The following is a 20,994-nucleotide window of genomic DNA, read 5'->3' as shown; positions in this document are numbered from 1 at the left end:
GTTTTCCAGTTCTTGCACCATGGATGTCTTGTAGCTTTTTTTTTCTTGTGTTCTTCCCCACACCACAGTGTGTGAGTAGGAAGCTGAAGGCAAACCAGTGGTAGTAAAGCTTGCTTGCAAAACAGAACAAAAAAAAGCCTATTACCTCCATTTAGAGTAGGCTAGGTGCGTGGTATAGCATAAAATGACACTAGCAACTGAAATATTGGTAACTAGTTTCTAGGCAAGTGTGTTGACTCCTCCTTGTCCTGAGATCTGTGGCCTATTACTTGAGCAAATGGTGGGCCCTGTTCAAAATACTAGCAATTCGAATAATGTCCCTAACCTCTTATTCACTACACGCCTGTATATGACAGCACCTGTGTATTTTTTGGTCTTCTTTTCTAGCGTGTATTTATCTTCAGTCATGCATGAAGATGTATGTGTAAATGTTTAAAATATTGGGAGTTAACATGTGAAAGAGAAGGCAGAGTGGGCTAAGAAGTCATAATGTCCTGGGGAGGGGGATCTTACCCAAATTGGTATGGTTTGCTTGCAGGCTTTACATTGTGCTCACCAGACTCCGTACCTCTGGCATAATCCTGGAGAGGCATATTTAAAAAGTGTTGTCCCATGAAGGCATGCATATGCTTTTTCTACCTTATCTGTTTTGGGAATTGTTCCCTCTTCCAGCAGTGGTGGTTCTGATAGCTGTCTGTGGCAATGAAACACTGTTTGCCATTGTCTCCTTGCAGCTTGTAATTTCTCCTGTGTTAAAAGCAGTTCTTGGAAACTAAGTGTTTTCTGACTTACAAGGTCATGGCAAGTCACAGACCTTGCACAAATGATGCATCTTCCCCAGTTTCGCTTCTTACGTACCCCACCCGTCCGTACGCTTTGTGTCTGGGTAAGGTTTCTATTGGATCTCGGTGCACGACCGCTTCCAAGCCCAAAGACTGAGGACCCAGCTGGGAAACTGAAGCCGTGGATGTGGAGAGCCGCATGGCAGCGGCAGTGTTTGGGGCGGTGCCAGCCCTGGGAGTTGTCGGTCCCTGCCGTGCCATTCCCACTGGCCACGGGACCAGAGGAGTTCCTGGTTCTGTGCTGTTCTGTTTGGGAGATTTATTGGCGGAACAGGTTTTGGTGCTCCAACAGCTATTTTCCTCTGTGGGGAAAAGGTTGGCTGGATCGAGCCAGTTAGCCATCTGTTTCGGCAGTTAGACTGCTCTGAAATGGATGGATGGCTTCCTGAGGTTGCTCCCAGACGTATTTTCTATTGTCAGCGCTATCAGCGGCCTTCCTCTGGTGTTTAGGCACCAGGACTTGTCCCCAGGTGCTGCAGAGCGAAAAGCTCAGCGCAGTGAGGGGCGGCAGGGAACTCTGTGAGGCAGAAGGGGAGCTTTCACCCCCAGTGAGATGTGCCTCTGTAGCCATCTCACCCCTGCTTGGGTGGGAGTGCCCTCCTGGCCTGGCTGCTCAGCGCCAGGCTGGGGCTGCTGAGGACCCTCCTGCAGTGTGCTTGTGTGTAAGCCTGCCTTCCTTCGCTTCCCAGCGTTTTGGAACCTGCCTTGCTGTCCTTCAACACTTGCTAAGGGACCAGTGATGCTACGAATTACTCCCTCCCCCAACTGGAAAACAGAAACTTCTCTCTCTAACATTAAGACTAAATAAATGTGACCTACTTCATTGTGCTGGTATGAGCAGGAACAACATGTCTCTGTTTTTTTAATTAGTTAACTCCTGTGTTAATGTGTGCTGAAGTCTCCTCTTTCCACTTCTGAGTCTGGGCTGGTGAAGTCTCTGTGCTCCCCCACTCGCTCTGTTGGCAGGGTAGCTTCGTGTTAGTGTCTGCTTTTAGATTTTCTCAGTAAGAAATTGCTCCTCTTGTTAATGCTTGGTTTAACACGGTGGTTAATAATCAATGTTTCAAATAGACTGTTCCAATTACTTCTGAATTGCAGATGAGTCTGGGAAATTGTTTCTGGCTATTTTAATGCCAGCAGGGTAGGAAGGAAGCAATGTGATTCAGCTCTTAAACTGTGAACCTCGGATGGTGTACGGCAGGATGCACGCTCCTTGTGAAGCTGTGTACTGATGCTCTTTGCAGAGAGGATTGTAGTGTTTCAAGGTAGTTCCTATTACAGATTGGCTCACAAAGAGTGATTCTAGATGAGATGCTGAATGCCAAGGCTTATTAATAAAGGGAATCAATAAAGGAAGGGGAGGCTTGCAAGTAAATTCCCTAAATGTTTTAGGCAGTTAGCTCATTCAAGTAACTGACCAGTGTACATGTTTTCCTTTGGGATATAATGAGGCACTAGTAATGGGTTTGATGTGGCGGTCTGCTGACAAGATGAAAAATACTGGTTTTCTAATAAAGAGGTCATTTAGGGAAAAACACCATTCAGCACGGGCTGCAGGATACTGGTATGTTGGGGTTAGCACCTGCAGTGCCTCTATCCACACAGGGTGCTGCCGAGGAAACGGACTTGCAGTGGGTACCTTGTTATATGGCTGTATGGTGCTGTGCATCTTGTGATGATATAGGTAGCCTCTTATTTTTATTAGCTTTAGAACTAAGCTTTGGATGTGCTGTTGAAACACGGCTAAAAGCTTAACTAGTGACTGTTCATTGTTTGCCTTGGCAAAATGGTGTTAACTGTGAACAACATCGCGCTGCACTCTGGAACAAAAGCCTGGGGCTTTTCAGCCTGTTTTAGCATCCCATTTTTGTTGCTGTTTTAAAATGCTTTGATTCTTAATTATGCAATTCTAACTTGAAGTTTCTCTTGGCCTTTACTTGGTGTTGAGATTTTTCTTGTTTTCACGTTTTTCTCCTTTTTGTTATAGCTAAGATTTGGTGAAAGGTTGCTGGCTTTGCTTCTGTTTAAACGGATTATAGCAAGCGAGTGCTCTCTCCTTGGTGTAAAGCCTAAGCCAATGCGGTGTGGGAAAGTGAGAGATGGAGAAAAACCTGGCACTAATTCTGTGTTACCTGAGCTGGTTTTTGCTGACTTCACAGGTTATAGAGAGCGGGACAGACACTGAGTTTGTTCATTATTGATTTTGCTTCTGATAATGATTCTATTCACATCAATTCATGTCTCCTGTGTGCTGTTTTTTAACGTTCATCGTGTGCATTAAGTAGTCTTGCATTTCTTTATCGTCCCAGAGAGGTGTCTTATCTTCCCACTCCCTCACAGGTAGTAACATTTGCTTCCTCTGTGTGTTGATACGAAAGTGGCAAATAACAGACTGCCTCCGGGTTCTCGTCTGTTATGGTGTTTGTGTCATCTGTCAATGCATTAGAGAAAATTTGACTTTCTCTGCCTATAAAATCTCTAGATAGGGAATTAATGATATAAATCAGGCTTAGAAAGGGTTTTCTTGAGAGACAGTTCTTGCTCTTAGAGTCAGAAATGACTTGTGGAAGTTCTTCCTTCTTTTGAGGAACGGCACTGCTTGGTGGACAGGCTGAGGGCAAGTTTGCAGTGCTGACTTAAACCCTGTAACACGTGGGGATTCCCAGGATAATTGAGATGTGCCCAGATAAGTCCCTGTGGCATAACGCAGCTCTGTGGGAATCCGCTTGAGCCTGGGACTGGTGCTGTAGTAGCAGCAGAGGGGTGTTACCTGGCACTGTGTGTGAGCTGTGCTGATGCAGGTGGTATCTGGCTGCACCCCAGCCATTCACCCCGCACTGCTGAGGCTGTGGCAGCCCAGATGTGTCTGCAGAGTCACTGTGTGCCAGCCTGGAGCCCCTGAAGGCGGGGGAAACTTGCTCGTGATACGGGTTTTGGATGAAGCCTTGTCAAAGTAAAATTTTAATCAATACTTTAAATAAATAAATATTGTTTTAGTAGAATCAGTACAATAATGCTTTTAAAAATGTCTTGTTTTGTTTCAAATCTAGTTGATGCTAATTAGCTTGCCTGTAAAGAAGAAAACATTAAAATGGAAAATTAATCCAGCCTCATAACTTCAGGTGGATACCTACCTTGCTTTTTTTTTTTTTTTTAAGGATGCCTAACAGCAGAAACAGTTCTAAGTGGCTTTTCCAGTGCCATAGAGTAGCTGGAATTAAAACAGGTTGTGACTCAGTCTATTTAATGTTAGAACTACCCTCCTAGCTGAGCTATACGTCTGTGAGTGGCGTTTGCATAGCACAAAGGATTTGAAATGCCTGTTCCAGCAGAGAATGCTAACTGTGTTTCTCTTCTCTTTTAGGTTATGTTTCACACTATGTGCTGACCGTCTGTACTTACAGAAGATATTTAAAAACAAACAGACTTTTTTTTCAAAGATTTTGATTCCAGTGGAATCTGTGCTTTAGATTTTTGTCCTGTCAATTAACTCCTGAAGCAATGCCTGTACAAGCTCCACAATGGACAGATTTTCTCTCCTGCCCAATTTGCACACAGACTTTCGACGAAACGATCCGAAAGCCCATCAGCTTGGGTTGCGGCCACACTGTCTGCAAGATGTGCCTCAACAAGCTCCACCGGAAGGCGTGCCCCTTTGACCAGACCACTATCAACACCGACATTGAACTCCTTCCTGTGAACTCGGCCTTGCTGCAGCTAGTGGGTGCTCAGGTAGCAGTGCTTTTTTTTTTTTTTATCTCTTTCTGTGTTGTCCTCCAAAAGGAAAGGAGTAAAAAGACTCATGAATAAAGAATGTTACAGTGTAGAAGAGACATCTACCTTTCTGTAGGCTGATTGTGGTGATTATAGGTTTTAGATCTCTGACCTGCTCTAGTGGAACAGCAGGTCAGATCTTGCTTCTACTGGTCACTGACTGATTTGGTGTTAGGTTTGTCGACAGCTCACAACTACACTAAATCAAAAGGGCTGGTTCTGTTCCCTTCCTTCTTCTCTAAGGTGTGACCATCTGTGCTCTGCTGAAAGCACGAGATAGATAACTTTGTGAGCTGATGTTAATCTAAACCCCCTCAGGAGAATGGGAGAGCCTGCCCTTTTCTGCTGGCAGGGGTGCACTGAGGCCAGCTGAAGGATGTTCTGACCAGAATGAGTACTCCACTGGTGCTACTGGCAGCCTAGGGAGAGGGGCCAGGGGAAAGAAGGACTGTCCTGTTCAGTTGCAGCACAGGCTTAAATTGATATAAGCGTATCGTGGTTAGAGCATCAGCAGTTTCTTGCAGCCCATACCTCCCAAGGCTGGACAGGGTCATGATCTTGGGGAGAGAAGGGATGATTGTGTCAAACTTACGGGTAAGAAGCAGAAATGTAGAAGGAATGCAGTTCCCTTGTAGTGGCCGTTGTTTTCCCATTTCCTGCTTCCCTGTCTGGGTTCAGCAGAGTTTCAGCAGAAAGTTCAGGGAGATGTGTAGGTCAGGGAAAAGAGAGAACCTGTGTTGTGGAAGAACTGTAAAAGGAGAATGTGTTCTTAAGATATTTTTCACAAGGTACTATGACAAAGATCCAGGTATGGTTTTATGACTTCCTTTTTTGTTCTGTGTTTTTGTTTATCAAGGAATGCTTATTTCTCTTCTTCATGCGGTGTATTGGTATGGAACTTGTATCAGAAGATTTAAAATTGCCTTGTGTTTCTGGCTGTACTGGTGATTCATCCTGCTCTGCAGGAGAGGGTAATGAGCTTCTGTGCTTCCATTTCTGTAATGTGCATATGCTGCCACCCTTGAAGGGCTTCTAAGCAGTGTGAGATCTGTGGGTGATGCCATAAATATTACCATTCTCTTCTTCCCCTCTTGCTCCTTTGTATCTTTCTTCCTTCCTCTTTGGAGTTTCTAGAGTAGTTCCGACTGTAGCCAAATGTCCACATTTATGATAAAGGTCTTTGCTTCTGCATTTGTTTGGTGGTTTTGTGTACCTTCGTTATACTTTGTCTATGTAGGAAGCTATGGGATAGCTTAAATTAGAATTTCCACAAAAAGAAGATCCTGTGGAATGAGATGGAAAATCACCCAGCCCCTGTTACAATTAATTGTGAGTTTTATTCTGGTTTTGCTAGTTAGCTAGTCAGAACTTCCTCATCTGTATGTGTGAAGAAGGGTATGGCAGTGCTGTATGTGTCCTGAGAGCCCTCTGAGCTCTAGGTTCAGATTTTGACCTAATGGCATATTTTTTTTGTGCTCCTTTTCATATCTTAAATTTTCCACAATCCAGATTCATAGAACCTTGTTTCGTGGTGACCTTAAAACCTGCAAATGTCACCAAAAGAGACTGTACTCTCTTGCCTCTTGTTTGTCACCCATTCCTGCATGCATGCTTGCTCACTGCAGTGTGTGACGTGAGCAGTAATTGGTGGGCTTAGTGGGGCTTTTATTTCTGTCCCCACGTTCCCCTTAAGAGAAACTTGTACACACACACACCCTCAGCTCTCCTAGTTTCAGTGAGCATGTTGCAGTGCTGTGAATGAAATCAGCATTCAGTGTAAGTCACCATCCTCTCTCCTCTTCTCCTTCCCTTCCTGGCACCTCTTGCAGTGTTTACCAGACTCTGGAGTACTAGAGCATAATTAGACTGCTCTGCTGGGAAGGACAGGGAAACAGTGGCTTTTTTCCTCGAGTCTCTTTAAGAATGGCCAGGCTTGACATCTTTTGCAGAGGAAGGCTTTGCTGATGGACAAAAAAACAGTGCTGCAGAGAAACTATACCAACTTCGAGCTCTGTCTCATGAAGAAGATGGGCTCTCTTTGGTACACATCAGCAAAAACGATCTGAGAGCAGCAAGCCAGAGCACGAAACAAGCAGTATCATCAATTTCCATAACAAAACAAAGCCCACGTTATTGTTCCACTTCTTGTCTTAGTTTCAGGAGGTTGTGTGTGTCTTTAAACTCCCCTAATCTCCAACAAACCCGTGTGTACCTTAACCTGAGTCCGTAGAGACCTGTAATGCTTTATTTTTAAATGATGAATCCCAAAAAGCGGGCTTCCTTTTAGATGGAAATACAGTAGAACACAATTATAGCTTTTATCCGGGGGAGAAAAGAACAGTTTGTTCTTCTCCCTTTGGGGAGGTTTCTGAAAAGTTCACACGTTTATAAGCGTTGTGTGCTTTTTGCTGGAGGCAGAGGAGGAGAACAGGCAGTTCATGAAACAAATCTCTTCTGCTGTGACTGGCAGCATCGACAGGATTCCAGGGCAAGTCACATCGGCTGGCTTTCACACAGAGCCACGGGGTGAAGCAAGCAGGACTGTATTTCTGCAGAAAATGTGCTGAACTTGTCACACAGGCACCTGAGGAGCAGTAACCTATTTTCTTAATAAGAGCATTATCTTTGTGAAGGTTTCGTTGCTCTCGTGGTGAAGAGTGTTGGTTTCCTGCTTGAATTATTGTCTGCTCATGAATTTTCCCTCTTCCCACCCCTTTCCAAGGAGTAAAATTGTTTCCCAATTTAAAACCATACTTGATACGAAAACTGTTGTAGAGTTTCAAATTTCTGCTTCCCTGCCATAGTGTGGGGCATACCGAGCATGGACACAGGGTCTGTTCAGTGGGAATGTAGCTGGGCAGTTTGGCACGCACGTAGATAGGATCAGCCTCCGAAGGCCAGGGGGGAAGGGCTTGGAAGGAGGGGGTGAGAGTTGTTATTCCTGGGAGGGCTGGAACTAGCTGAGCACTTCAGAGAGAGCTAAGAACAGTGTGAGGGAAGGGAGGCACAGTGCCTCTAATACAAATCAGAAAGGCTTTATTAGATCATCCCTGGGATAGCTTGCTTTTTAAACTTCTTAGGTAGAGGAAAAAAATCCCTTAAGCCGATTTCTAAGGGAACGAGGTTTTGCATGTTAACTATTCAAGCATCCCTGTATTACTCATGGTACGTAAATATTTTAAACATGACCAGGGCAGTGTTTTGAAGGTGCTAGTCATGGACCTGTCATCTAATCTCTTCCCTCCTGTTTTCTGCGGCACCTGAAACTGCATTGTGTGCACTCCAAACAGGTGACATCAAATGGCAGTAATTCCTGTGGTGGTTTAATTTCTTCCGTAGTTTCCTGTGGACATGATAAATGCAATTCCAGGCAGCAGGCAGCAGAATCATGTGCACAATGAGAGAACGTGCTGAGTGATCTTAACTCATAGCCCTTTGAAAAGGGGAAGACTGTGGCTGCAAAGCTTGAATTACCACTTGGTGATGTGGTGGTGTAGCTTCTGGTGAAGCGAGCGCCATGACAGGAATTTTCTGTGAAGAAGTTATCCTTGGTGAAGGCTCCTTCAGGAACTGGGCAGTGGGCTGTGGCCTTGGTTTGTTTTTTTTTGGTTGTTTCTTAGCAGGAAACAAGACAGCCATCCGTGGGGATGGAGGATGGTGCATTAGCATTCTTTTCTGCCCCCCCCCCCTCGCACCGTGCAACCTGCCTCGTCCTGCGGCCGCGTGCAGCCACGCTGATGGGCAGCATTCCACCGCGCGGTACCTGCCCCTGTCACTCAGGCAGATGTGCACAGAATGAGCAAGGCTTAAATAAAGCATCTGAGGTTATTTTTCCGGTCTTGTTCGAGCCTCCCTTGGGAGGCATTCGTTGTGTTATGTAAATGTACTTGCAGTGAAAACTAAAACTGTGAAGGGTGTGGTGTCTGAGAAAATGGAATATTGAATGAGGATGAAAATCATGAACTCATTCTGCGGGGCATCTATTTTGAGGTTCTCAAGAGGCATTGTAAACAGACATGCCGGACACTTTGGTCATGCTCTCAGAGATATTTTGAGAAGGGGAAGTGAAAATGCTTTGAACTTGAATGATTTCTCACTTGTCCCCCAGCGATTGTTTGATAGAGCCAACATTAAAATACAGCTCTTATGTGACTTTTGTGAATCATGGCTTTTTTGTTCTTTTTTTTTTTTTTTTTTTTTTTTTCTTGGTCAGTGCTGTTCCCCTAATCTGAAATAGTAGGGGGGGAAGCCTTGGAACTGTGTATAGTAGTACCAGCAAAAGGATAAATTACTCGTAAGCTTTTCTGGGAGTTATTTCATCCTCAGTGGTGTGATCCGTGTGGGGAGAAATGTGTTCTCTTCTGAAGGCTCCTGAAGCCACAAAATAAGCCTCTTGTGTTATCATTCCATGTGACGCTTGCTTCAGCTTAAGATGGAAGTTAAATCTCTGTCGAGCTGTTGTTTTACCAGAAGTACAGCTGTGCAGGACCTTCGGATTTTATGTTAAAGCTTCCCTTGCAAAGAGGAGAAAAGGGACTGACGTGCAGAGGCACAGTGTTGAATAGTTTCTTCAACTCTTGGCAGTTTTCCTGTGCCAGCTTTTTCCTGGGCCAGGGGAGGCTTTCTGTGAGCTGGCCAGACAGCCCGTGTGCTGCCAGCTGTGTTGTGCTGTGTCCGGCATTCCAGGCCACTGCCGTGAATGCACACTAACCCAGCACCGATTCCAGACAGAAATCCCAGGCTGAGTGCTGCTTCCTGCCCTGTCTGCTCCCAGCCCGCTCTGTCTGCTGCCTGTCGTGGTGCTGTGCTTGCATTTCAAGTCGGTGCTGTTGGCAGACTGCACGCTTGCAGGAGCAAGAGGGAATTTCCCCCAAATACATTACAGCTGGAGATAGGGCAGAGACTGCGCAGTGCCTGTCTCGGCACAAATGCATGAGATGCACACTGTGGGATCAGTGAGCCAGTTGTGCCGGTAGGACTTCCCAGACAGCAGCCTGGGAAAATGGCAGTGGCTTTGAAAAGGAGGTGGGGTGTTCTGTTAGCATGGAAGGGAATGCCAGAGTGTTAATTAGTGCCTGGTGCCCAAGTCACAAGAAGCCAGCAGGGCTGAGGTTGGTGTTGGTGAAACAGTTACACTTCACCTCTGTAAGATCGGGCTACAAAAATCTACTTTTGCGAAATCTTTCTTGTTTAGAAACAGGAAAACTAATCCCTCATAAGTTAACTGTAGTCTGTGGAAAGCATCCAGGCTACCCTTCCTGTCTTGGTGTGATTAAACTCATGTTTTCCCCTGTAGGAGGAGTAAAAGTGTCTGATCCAGGCTGTTTTGATTATCTTGTTTCTGGAGTGGTATCAACTCTTGTAATTGTTGCAGCTTGTGTTTTGCACTGGGAGGCTTTTTTTGTTGCTGACTTTCAAAGCAGGAGTTATGCAAGTACTAACCCTGCTTTCTCTGAGGCCTGTCAGAATGAGAATTTCCCCCCAACTCAGCATGTAGGCCTGTAGAAGCGTGATCATGTCACTGGAACATGATTTCTGTTAAAATTAATAGGAAAACTCCTGTCCACGGTTGTGGTGAGGTACGTTTATATCAGTTCACGGCTTCTATTCACTGCTGCCATTGTAATGTTACTCTTGACATGGCTGGGGTACTTATGTGTGAAGGTTAACGGGTCCGTAGCAGTCTGCAGCTCAAGCATTGAAGACTTGTGCTTCTAGGTTGAGGCTCGGGTGAGCAGCTGCATAGGATTAGCATTATGTTGTAGTGATTGACTTGGAAATGGTGGAAGTCAGTCTGAGATCTATTTGCACTTCAGTAGCATACGCAAAAAGTGCCTGTGTTTAGTCTTCTGAAAAATTCCTGTTTTTTATGCTACCCTGTAGTTGTTGAGTTGATTGCTGAGTAGTAGTGTTTGTCTACAGTGCTGTGCTGCACCCCCAGATTTGTTAAAGCTGTAGGAATTGAAATTGGAGGAGGAAAAAAAAACACCTGCAGGGGGTGGGATTCAACATCCCTTCAAAAAAGATTGTTTTCTGGTGAATGCCTGGATGAAGGAATAAATGCCATAGCCAAAACATAATAAAAATAAAATCAAGCCTGTAACTGTCCTGTGCTGCCAGATTGGTACCTGCAGTTTGTATTCCTTCGTACTATGCAGGGTAACATGGTCTTTCTGCTTGCTTGACTGGGCCTGGGCAGAATACACTGCAAGGGTGGCCTAGTGCATCTGCTGCTTTGTATTTCTCCCACCTACATAGCTCAGATCACTTAGCCCTGGATGGTATCAGAGCTGTGAGGCCCTAGCTGTGAATCTGCATGTTCTTGCAAGCCAGAGTTTGTCTGATTTGTTCTATATTTGGTCAGCCAGCTCTGGAGATGTCTCAATATTCATGTGACTTTAACAAAAATTTATAGTAGCAAAGAATGCTAAGTTTCTCATGCTAATATATCTCTTGTTATGCTTCTATTTCCTGTCAGCCACTAAATAAAAAGTCTGATACAACCATAAATTTGCTGCCTAGTTTAATCTTCCGTTTAACTGATAGTTTTTTTTGCCATTTGTTCACTAAACAAGCTGGAAAAAAATGCTTACTAATGTAGAAAAACACTGAGAAGAAGAACAAAACAGGAAATGCTTGATATTAACTAGTTTCATGTGGCATTTGTAAGTATGACTGCCTGTTATTTATGCATATTTGTCATAAACGTACGTCATCTCTTCTCAGGTTCCTGAGCAGCAGCCAATTACTTTATGTAGTGGAGCTGAAGATACCAAGCATTATGAGGAGGGCAAGAAATGTGTGGAAGAATTAGCATTGTACCTCAAACCACTCAGCAGCGCAAGAGGTAATTCCTACATGGTTTCCTTTCAAAATGAAATATGGAAACACGTAACGTGCATAGCAAACTGTCCAAATGAATAGTTAGTCTGTTAGGGGAAAAATTGATACAGATCTAGTTTAAAAATGACTGGTGGTTGAAAACACTTTCCTAGGCATTAGGGTTATGTCTTCACTTGGGGGAAAATAAATTCTAAGTCCTTAAGTCAAAAATAACGCCTAGAAAATGCTGAGGCACATTTGGCCATGGTACAGTAAGTTGAGACAAACTTAGTTGAATTCACCTCAGTAAACTAGATAAAGCTAAAAATCATGGTTTGACTTCTGCTTTGCTTTGAGATAACTGTAGTGCAGCATGTTTGTAGCAGAAGAATCAACTGAAACAAGAGAACTACTGGATATAGGACCTACAAGAGAAACAAGTAATACTTTGATATATAAGATTATATACAAGTGCAGGATTGTCTGAGTAATTCTAAAGTAACAAAATTGAACTGAGTTCCAGAGTATGTATTTTACCTACCTTGCGTATGGTGGACTTGGAAAACCTGCCAACCCTTCCTAGATGTAGAAGCCAATGAAATAGGAGAGGTGAGCAATATGGGTGTCAGGTTTCCAAAACTAGACTTTTACAAAAAGTTCTCTCAAGCTTTTCTAACTTGTACAGCACAACAGTAGTACCGTAACCACTCTTGAGTAGTAGTGCCCTAATGAACATGGCCCGTGCTGCAGAACAAGCTCAGCAAGGTAGCTCTGTGTCTGGTAACTTGTTTCTTACCCTGCTCTCAGTGGTTCCCAGAACATCTGTGAATGTATTTGTTCACGTGAGCTCAAAAGTGTTTGGGTCATACCAGTTTAGTTTGGGTAGGTCAAAGCAGCATCGATCTCAAATATAGGTAAGATACTCTATGTCTGAAAATGGACAGGTGGTTAAAGAAGACAGTGATCCCTGAAGCCCACAAATAAGGGAAGGGCTACAGCATGATCCTGTCCTTGAGGAGACACCTGAGAATCCATCGGGGAAGGTTCAGAGCAGACTTCCTACATGGGGAGAGAATTTGTAACATCTTAGACAGCCAAAGCAGTCACAGAGACAAAAACATCAATCTGTGGGAAGGCTGACTGCATGGAGCTGTCAGCTTGTAATGCTGGTGAAACAAACTGACAAAAACGAAGTGATGATATCCCTTCTCTGAGGTGTTCTGTTTAACAAGTGGACGTCAGGAGAACTAGTTTTGCATTTCTCCAGCACGGCAGCTGAAGGCTGGCACAAGAGGAGGAGTTAAGAGGTAGCTGATATTTTTTCTGCTTTGTTTTATTTTGAAGGTGTGGGTCTTAACAGTACTACTCAGAGCGTTCTAAGTCGTCCTATGCAAAGGAAACTTGTGACACTAGTTCACTGCCAGCTAGTGGAGGAAGAAGGACGGATCAGAGCTATGCGTGCTGCACGGTCACTTGGTGAAAGAACAGTCACAGAGCTCATTCTTCAGCATCAAAATCCTCAGCAACTTTCTTCTAACCTTTGGGCTGCAGTGAGAGCCAGGGGGTGCCAGTTTCTTGGCCCAGGTAGGTAACACACATGTAGTACTGCTTGTGTACTAGAAGCAATTCAGAATTAGGAAGGACTAAGAAATGGACATCCTTGTGACTGAAATTGTCCGAGTGATTTTTATTGGGCACTGGCCTGATTTTATAATAGTAGGTCTTCAGAATTAATGATATAGCTATTAGGATGTTGTCATGGACTTTTCGCTTTTTTAGTGCTTTTGCAAATCTGTAAAATTCTGACTGCTCTGTGTTCTTTTGTTCTTGTGATAAAATAAAATAGAAAATAGTCTCTCAGCTGTCCTTTGGAGAGGCAAGACCCTTCTAGAGTTGTGTAGAAGAGATCTGGTACCCATAGGGTATGGGTGTGTCAAGTTTTTTGTTTGTTTGTTTGTTTTTTAAAGTTACATATTTAGAAATCTAAATTCTTTTCCATAGAACACTAAATCAAATTTGCTTTAAAAAAAAAAAAAAAAAGTCTGGTTACTGAACATGTAGAGTTAACTTTCTGAGTACCAACAAAAAAGAATGCTGTGAAATAGGAAGCCAGTTGCTTAAAACAGAAGTGTTTGTTGTTTTTTTTTAACCACTGAAATAGATAAAGGAAGAGTAACCTTGGGATGCTAACTTCTGCACTGCTGCAAGGATCAAAGAGGCTTGTTATCTAGTCAAATACTTAGTGGTACATCGCCTAATATATTTGTGGGGACACTAATTACTTTTACCTGCCCAGGAAGCAGCCTTGATGTGCCTCAGTATGGCAGCATTCTGTGCTGGGAAAGGTGTGGGGATAATGCACTTCAAAAACTTATACTAGAACAGAGATACAGACAGGAATGAAGAAGTCTTCCTATCATCTGATACCCAAAAGAGAATAAAGCAAAAAAAAAAAAAAAAAAAAAAAAGTAATAATAATAAAAGAAAATATTTCTGCAGTCACAGTCTGGTAATCTGGAAGTACACGTGTGTGGCTTGTACCTGGTCTCCCACCCTTACTTGTAGGGAAACATGAAACAATGTTGATATCTTCCTTGGTCTTCTCTCATCTTTCTCTTCTCATTGTTTTCCCTCCAGCCATGCAAGAGGAGGCTTTAAAGCTGGTTCTGCTAGCTCTGGAAGATGGATCTGCGTTGTCACGGAAGGTCTTGGTTCTCTTTGTGGTTCAGAGACTGGAGCCACGATTTCCTCAGGCTTCTAAAACTAGCATTGGGCACGTTGTCCAGCTTCTTTACAGAGCCTCATGCTTCAAGGTATGAAGAAGATCCTGCCTGGAGACTTCATAATGCAGGGAAATATTTCTTTATATAGCAAAAAGACGTCTCAATTTAAAATTCATTTCAGTACACATTTAAACATACAAAAATGTGTACAAATGCACATTTTTGTTCTTCATTTTCAGTTTTCGTTGTCCTGTACCATTGATTGTGTCTAAAAATATGTGTGGTTAGAAGAAGTATTCCTAATCAAGTCCGGAATGTGTTTAGAGAGTTCTTTCTCCTACATCTGTGGTGGCAGTGTAGGCTGAAATTGGAAGTTTAAGCTGTAAATCTAAGTTTGGGTGTTGTCCAGGCTTAATGGATGCACAGTAACAAAACCTGTATGTAAGTCGGTGTGGCTTATCTCCTTAGAAGAGTCATAAAGCTGGAAAATCTCCAGTTCTGTTAATTGAATGGTGATATGGATAGAAAGAAATGCAAGGCACTGGAGTACCAGAATTGTAATAAAGTGAATTTAAGCTGTTTATGGTGCTTTACACTATTTAATGGTCCATTCCTAGGTGCTCTACTTTAATGTCTTTCACTCTTGTTAAATTAGAAAAATGCTTTGTTGCTGGTACTGATACCCTAAAACAAAAATGTGCAATACAAACAAAATACCCTGGTTTGAGAAGTAAAGTCTAGAGGCTGTCAAGTTGTTTATGAAGTCTGATACTGCCACCAATGTTTGGGTCAGATTCTGAGTAAACTATATTTGATATTAACCGCAACCACCGAGAAGTGGACAAGTGTTATTTTAGTAGGAACCACTGGTGGTGTTGGCTGCATACTATCGTAGTTCAGTTTCATTTGGGAGGAAGAATTTACTTGCTGGCTAACAATTTCTCTTGCCTTGGACTTTACATCTTCTTACCCTGTTTAATTGTATTTGGCTTGTTTCTCCCCGCTAGGTGACAAAGCGTGATGAGGATTCCTCCCTGATGCAATTGAAGGAGGAATTTCGGACTTACGAAGCTCTGAGAAGGGAACATGATTCCCAGATTGTTCAAATTGCTATGGAAGCAGGTTTACGCATTGCACCAGATCAGTGGTCCTCCCTGTTATATGGAGACCAGTCTCACAAATCCCACATGCAGTCTATCATTGATAAGGTAAAGCCACCTAAGACCAGCCCACTTTATCTTCCTTGCAACTATTTTAGGTTTATATGCTTGTAATTTGAATGCTTGATATATACACGCATTGTACCCAGGTGTACTCACCCATTAATCATTTGCTGTATTATTTCAAAACCTGTTATGGCTTGAATAATTATAGCTGTAACCTAGTGAATCTGGCTCCCTCTGCCATCTTGCTATCTCTTTCTTCTTTACCTCTGTCAGCAGGTGAGAAGCCACAGGGGTTAGCTGCACCGGGGCTAGCTGGGAGGTGTCCTTTGTGAACATATGATAACTGTGAACGTGGCAGGAGAGGTTAATGGTTCACGTTTTCAGGCAGGGAGCTAGCCAATAAGTTGGAAGAAAATCAGTCTCCTAGTCTGTACGTGAATGAAATAAGAGATGTTGAAACATGTTTCTTAAATACAATGACTTAGCATTTGGAAATGCTCATACCTCATTTTGGTTAGAGGGAACATTTGTCCTGTGTTCCCTAAAACGTTTAAAACGTTCCCTAAACGTTTAAATTAGGGGATTTCCCCCCAGATGTTAGGCAACACATAAAAGTGCCTAAATTAGCTGGGAAGAACTGAACTGTAATGCTTTGAACAGTTACAAAAGCTGTGAAATGATCGCTTTGGGTTGCCATTCAGGAGGATTGGCTCTAAGGACTGCTACGTATTCATATATTTGCCCACATTTTCAGGTGTTCTGACAGAGGACATATGAAGGCTCTAGGTAGAGTTACGATATTTTTCAATACTTAACATGCGGGGATGCTAGTAATCTTTTTCCTTCTACCATCTTGCTCTTTACTGTCATCTGCATTTGGTGTAAACCAGGATGCAGTGCTGTTGGTTCAGGGATTGGAGATACCAGACTGTTCAGAAATCTTACTTAAATGTTCTCTAATATCTGCATTTCTTTCTGGGTGCTAGTACAACACAGAAAAGACAGGTTACATTGCTAGAAGTAATGCCAGCTTGTTTTGTCTATTTAGGACTGTGTTTCAATGTCTAATGTCAAAAAAGGGTGTGTTCATAATACCATAGAAGGAATTTAATACAAGGTGCTGAAGCCAGCTTGTGTGAGTTAAAAACTAGTCCAGTTTTGTAAGGCAGCTCTGTGATCTTGTGGAGCAACCATTAGAAACGCTGAGGATTGCTTTGCCTGTAGAAAGTTAATTATTATAATTTTTTTAAGTTGCAGACCCCAGCCTCGTTTGCACAGAGTGTTCAGGAATTAACTATTGCTCTTCAGAGGACTGGAGATCCAGCTAACCTGAATCGTCTTCGACCTCACCTTGAGCTCCTGGCAAATATTGATCCCAGTCCAGGTCAGTCTAGATGTTTTGCAGGGCTGGGGGACCAAAAGTCCGTTTGGTTTAGCAAGAAGAGCCTTTAAAGTGTTAACGGTTTAAAAAATTGTTTCTCAAGTGGTAGGAGACATCTTCTATAACTCAAACTTAAGATTCTCAAATGGTATTTATAGCCAGCCTGGGAACAGCAGTGATTTGTGTGAGAAAACTATTTTGAAGCTAAAATAAATTCAAAAGAGTGTCAGGAATAATTTTACAACTTCTCAGAAGGTATCTTCTTTGTTTGACAGCACTAGGTGAGCATGAATGAGGATATTGGATACATACAATTCTGTGAGATTACATGGTGTGTGCCTCATATTAGGCAATTCTAACTGGAGAGACTGACAGCAGTCTTACTCTTCTCCTTTTCCCTGTTTATTACACATGCTGCTGTTGGAAACCAGATTTGCAAAGCAACAGGATTATCATTAGAGCCCGTAATGCAAAGCCTTAGCTGCCAGTCTGAGTTTTTTTCCTCTCCAGTTCTTTACCAGAGCAAATTTATTTACAAACTGGGGAGATTCCTTAAGAAAGGAATTACAGAAAAGACAGAAGCTGGGCAAGAATTGGTCTTAATGAGACAGGTGTGTTATGCTAAGGAATTTATTGTTTTCCTTGTTGATTTAGAATTCTGTAGAAGTGTGAACGATGGTCTGGGAAGGGGAAATTAAGCTGGAAAGAGCATAAAGGGTAAATAAAATCCAAGACGTTGACAGAAGAGAGATGGAAAGTGTTGGAAAAGTCAGTAGCAATACGAGTATGGACCCCCTGAGGGAGTAGGGATGGAAGGGATAGTGCTGTAGTTGAAGTTTTATACCCATTAATTTTTGTTAAAACCAAAACTAATCAAGTGTGTTAATGCCTAAACTGTGACATCAGGAGTCATAGTTCTTAGTTTCTGTCTGTTTAAGCAAATAAACTGACCTTTCAAATGAGGACCAGTTATGTGAGAAACAGTTTTCTCACAGTTGTACTTCACAGTTAAAGGCAAGGCAGTACTTTCTTCCCAAATCGTTCATATTGTAACTAGCCAGAGACAAAACAGTGCGTACTAGCAATTTGTTAGCCAAAGAGTGGTAAGGAAAGTGGAATCACTAATAGCCTTGCCGGAAGTTTCAGTAGGGAAGTCTGATTTTGAAGTCATTGCTCTGCTGTGCTATTGAGTTGCTTCCCTGCTGTTCTATAGGTACATTGCAGCTCCTCTGCAAGTGTCACGTACTTGTGAGCGGAACATAATTCTGTTAAAGATCTTGAAAGGCGCTTAGAGAAACACTTGGAGGTCCTGTGTATTGCAGCAGAGTGTGTCAGCACCCAGTGGGAGTGTCACCTGCTGGAACAGATTAAATGGTTAGACAAGTGTGTCAGTCAGCTAGATAGAGCAAGTACCCCTCTAGAATTAAGCCTGAAATTTATTTGCACTGCTTTGTGTTAGATGCGCTGGTGCATATACTAGCCTTGTGACATGTTTCCATGTGGGATACAACAATTTTGGTTGCTGTTCAGTGACTGCATGATCTAGGCAAGTGATGATGGCATTTATACAGAATAATCTTGCCTAATTTGTGAAGTGGGATTTTGAGACAGATTATCCATTACATGGAGATTTTGTACAAGGCATTTTCTCTGGAGGTCTTTGGAATATGAAAGCTCTTGTAAAAGGAGATTTGACATGGTAATAAATGGCTGATAGAGTGGCCCGTTTGATATTATGTGTGGTTCAATCTTGACTCTATACGTACCTTTATTCATTACGTGGTACGTATCTGAATTAAAGTGCTTAATCCTTGTTCAATGACATTTGTGAAGCTTTATCAGAAGCAACAAAAAAAAATGATATTGGTGGTTTCTTAGTAAACCTGGTTTTAGAAAATCCTTCTGACTTTCTTTTTCTTCCTATATATATATTCTCTGTTTCCTGTCGATGCTATAGATGCTCCACCTCCAACATGGGAACAACTGGAAAATGGACTGGTTGCCGTGAGGACGGTTGTTCATGGCTTAGTTGATTATATCCAGAATCACAGCAAGAAAGGAACGGATCAGCAACAGGTAAAAGCCAAATTGTACAAGAAAAGCTTAATCGTAAATCTTATCTGGCTCTTTCTAATAGCAGATGTTTGTTAGTGCCACCTGGAGAGATTTGGTTCCACAAGGAGCAGGTTGAGAATGTTGCTACTCTTTCATATTTAAAAAAAAAAAAAAAAAAAAGGCATGGATTTGCACAGCTCACTAGGACAAAAAGAAAACAATCTGATCAAGCTACAAGCATAGGGATATGAATTAACACTCCTCATTAGAGGGTGGGGAGGAGAAGCTGGGGTGCCTCACACTGTGATCTGTGGGAATTTTCTTGTTTTTAATGACACATTTCAGCCAAGTCGCTCTGTTAATGAAAAGAATCTTACACCTGTATTTAATGGTGTATAAAGTTTAAAGATTTAGGAAGACTTCATATGAAGGAACCATATGGGTTTCTAAACCATTTTTTTGCTATTGTTTCAGAAATTGATGTTGCCAAATATATACTAGCTTATCTCACAATTACATCTTACCACATGTTCCTTTGATCTCATTTTGTTGTATAGCTAAGTTGATCTAAATGCTAGATGCTGCAGAAAGACAAAGCTGCTTGTCATATGTTCCCATTCCCTCTCTGTCTTGGCACTCAGCCTCCTGGAGAGCTGGTTCAGGGAGCTGAACAGGTAGAAAGATTCTCTTAGGACACGGGGGAAGAAAAATCAAAGTAAATTATTTCAGCTCTTCTACCTTTTTGCATTCACTCAGATGTCTAATGAGCACAGTTACTGGCAAGAGGAAAGGCAGTAGGAATACACAAGTGGAAATCAGGGTGGGAAAAACAATGAAGGTTTTTGTTCTGGAGGGGCCATTGCCTAGACCTGGCATATGCTTGTAAAGGAACACACAACCTCCAGGTGGGAAGGGGGATGTATGCTGAGTTTGGGGCAGAGTTTTGCTGGCTAGCAACAGTGGCCAGCAGAGGGCTGTGCAGCTCACACACATTCTGCCTAAATCCTTTTTCACTGTAGTAGATAGCAAGAGAAAAAAAAAAGAACAGTCTGCAGATGACTTCTTACAGATTTGCATCTTCTGGCTGAGTTTCTCACAAAGCAAGAGTCTACTTTTACAGACCTTTTCCTTGGTGAGAAGTCTGATATGGAATATTTCTGCCTCCAACTGATTTAATTTTGTGCATTTCAATAACTTCAAGACCACCTCAGGCCTTCTGTCAAAATTGATTTAAAGATTGGAAAACAGGCATACATGCAGATGGTGAGATTGCAGTGAGGCACTGTGTATTTTTAAACTAACAGGAATCTATAGGACAGCCTATATCCTGATAATCTGTGTAGGAGTAAGACTGAATCCTCAACATTTATTACTAAAAATAATTATTAGAGGTAATCAAGAGACTTCTAGTCCGAAGGAGGACACAAAGTGTCTTGGTGAAGTTTAACTCTTAGAGATCAAAGGGATAATTCAGTGCTGTTTTTGAGCTAACAGAAAGCAATGGAAAAGTAACTGACCAAAGTGCGTTTATTTTCCGTCTACTACAAAGCCTGATCAATATTTGGCAATTTCTGATTAAGCATGGTATTATCTTTCTCCAGTCTGTATCAGTTTTGTTCACTGAACTGTTTCCAGAAACTTAAAACTATGTTCCAGTCAAGATCCAGGAATGAATAAACGAGTTTTAAAAGTGTGATAGTGCCTTAGTTGTCAAAACAACTATTCTTTTAATGTTCTGTTGAACAACCAAACATCAATACTGCTCCAGTTGCTTCACATTAGATACCCTTTGGAATGTTTAAATTGAAGGAATATTCAGCAGTTGTGCCTCTCTCTTAATAAAAGGATGTCTTCAGTTCTTGGTTAAGTGCTGTTACATCTGGTATATTCCTTGTGTTTTTTTAACCTTGCCAGCCTCCTCAGCACAGCAAGTACAAGACATACATGTGCCGAGACATGAAACAGAGAGGAGGATGCCCCCGAGGAGCCAGCTGCACCTTTGCACATTCACAGGAAGAGCTAGAAAAGTAAGTGTACAAATCATTTGCTTCGCCTTATCCTTAGGAGGTTTTTTTTTTTTTTTTTTTTTTTTTTTTTTTTAAATCATATCTAGGAATGAGGAGAGGAAGCATTGCTTATCTATTACATTGGCAAGAAATAACATGAAAATTTTACAACAGTCACCTGTTAGGTTTTGGAGCTGTTTATTCTCAAATATGAAATATTTTGCT

The 20,994-nt window shown here is 42.3% G+C and overlaps 1 protein-coding gene across 9 annotated transcripts in view; it reads left to right on the top strand.

The window, feature by feature from the left end:
- The window catches only part of RC3H1 (ring finger and CCCH-type domains 1), a 62,171-nt gene that overhangs the window by 18,622 nt on the left and 22,555 nt on the right, over positions 1-20,994 (top strand). For 8 of the 9 annotated variants that reach the window (XM_084291477.1, XM_084291476.1, XM_084291475.1 and 5 more), the window contains exons 2-9: positions 4,207-4,574; positions 11,343-11,463; positions 12,783-13,022; positions 14,076-14,251; positions 15,169-15,369; positions 16,579-16,711; positions 18,666-18,784; positions 20,678-20,790. In XM_084291477.1, coding sequence (XP_084147603.1) covers positions 4,344-4,574; positions 11,343-11,463; positions 12,783-13,022; positions 14,076-14,251; positions 15,169-15,369; positions 16,579-16,711; positions 18,666-18,784; positions 20,678-20,790 — 1,334 coding nt within the window. In that variant the 5' untranslated portion in view covers positions 4,207-4,343. The remainder of the gene's footprint in view (positions 1-4,206; positions 4,575-11,342; positions 11,464-12,782; positions 13,023-14,075; positions 14,252-15,168; positions 15,370-16,578; positions 16,712-18,665; positions 18,785-20,677; positions 20,791-20,994) is intronic. The other variant, XM_084291473.1, reaches the window with a different exon arrangement.

Source organism: Netta rufina (assembly GCF_964035555.1).
Source record: "Netta rufina genome assembly, chromosome: 8".
Lineage (NCBI taxonomy): Eukaryota > Metazoa > Chordata > Aves > Anseriformes > Anatidae > Netta > Netta rufina.
Note: the sequence above shows the minus strand (reverse complement) of the source record. Positions and strands in the feature narration are given on the sequence as shown.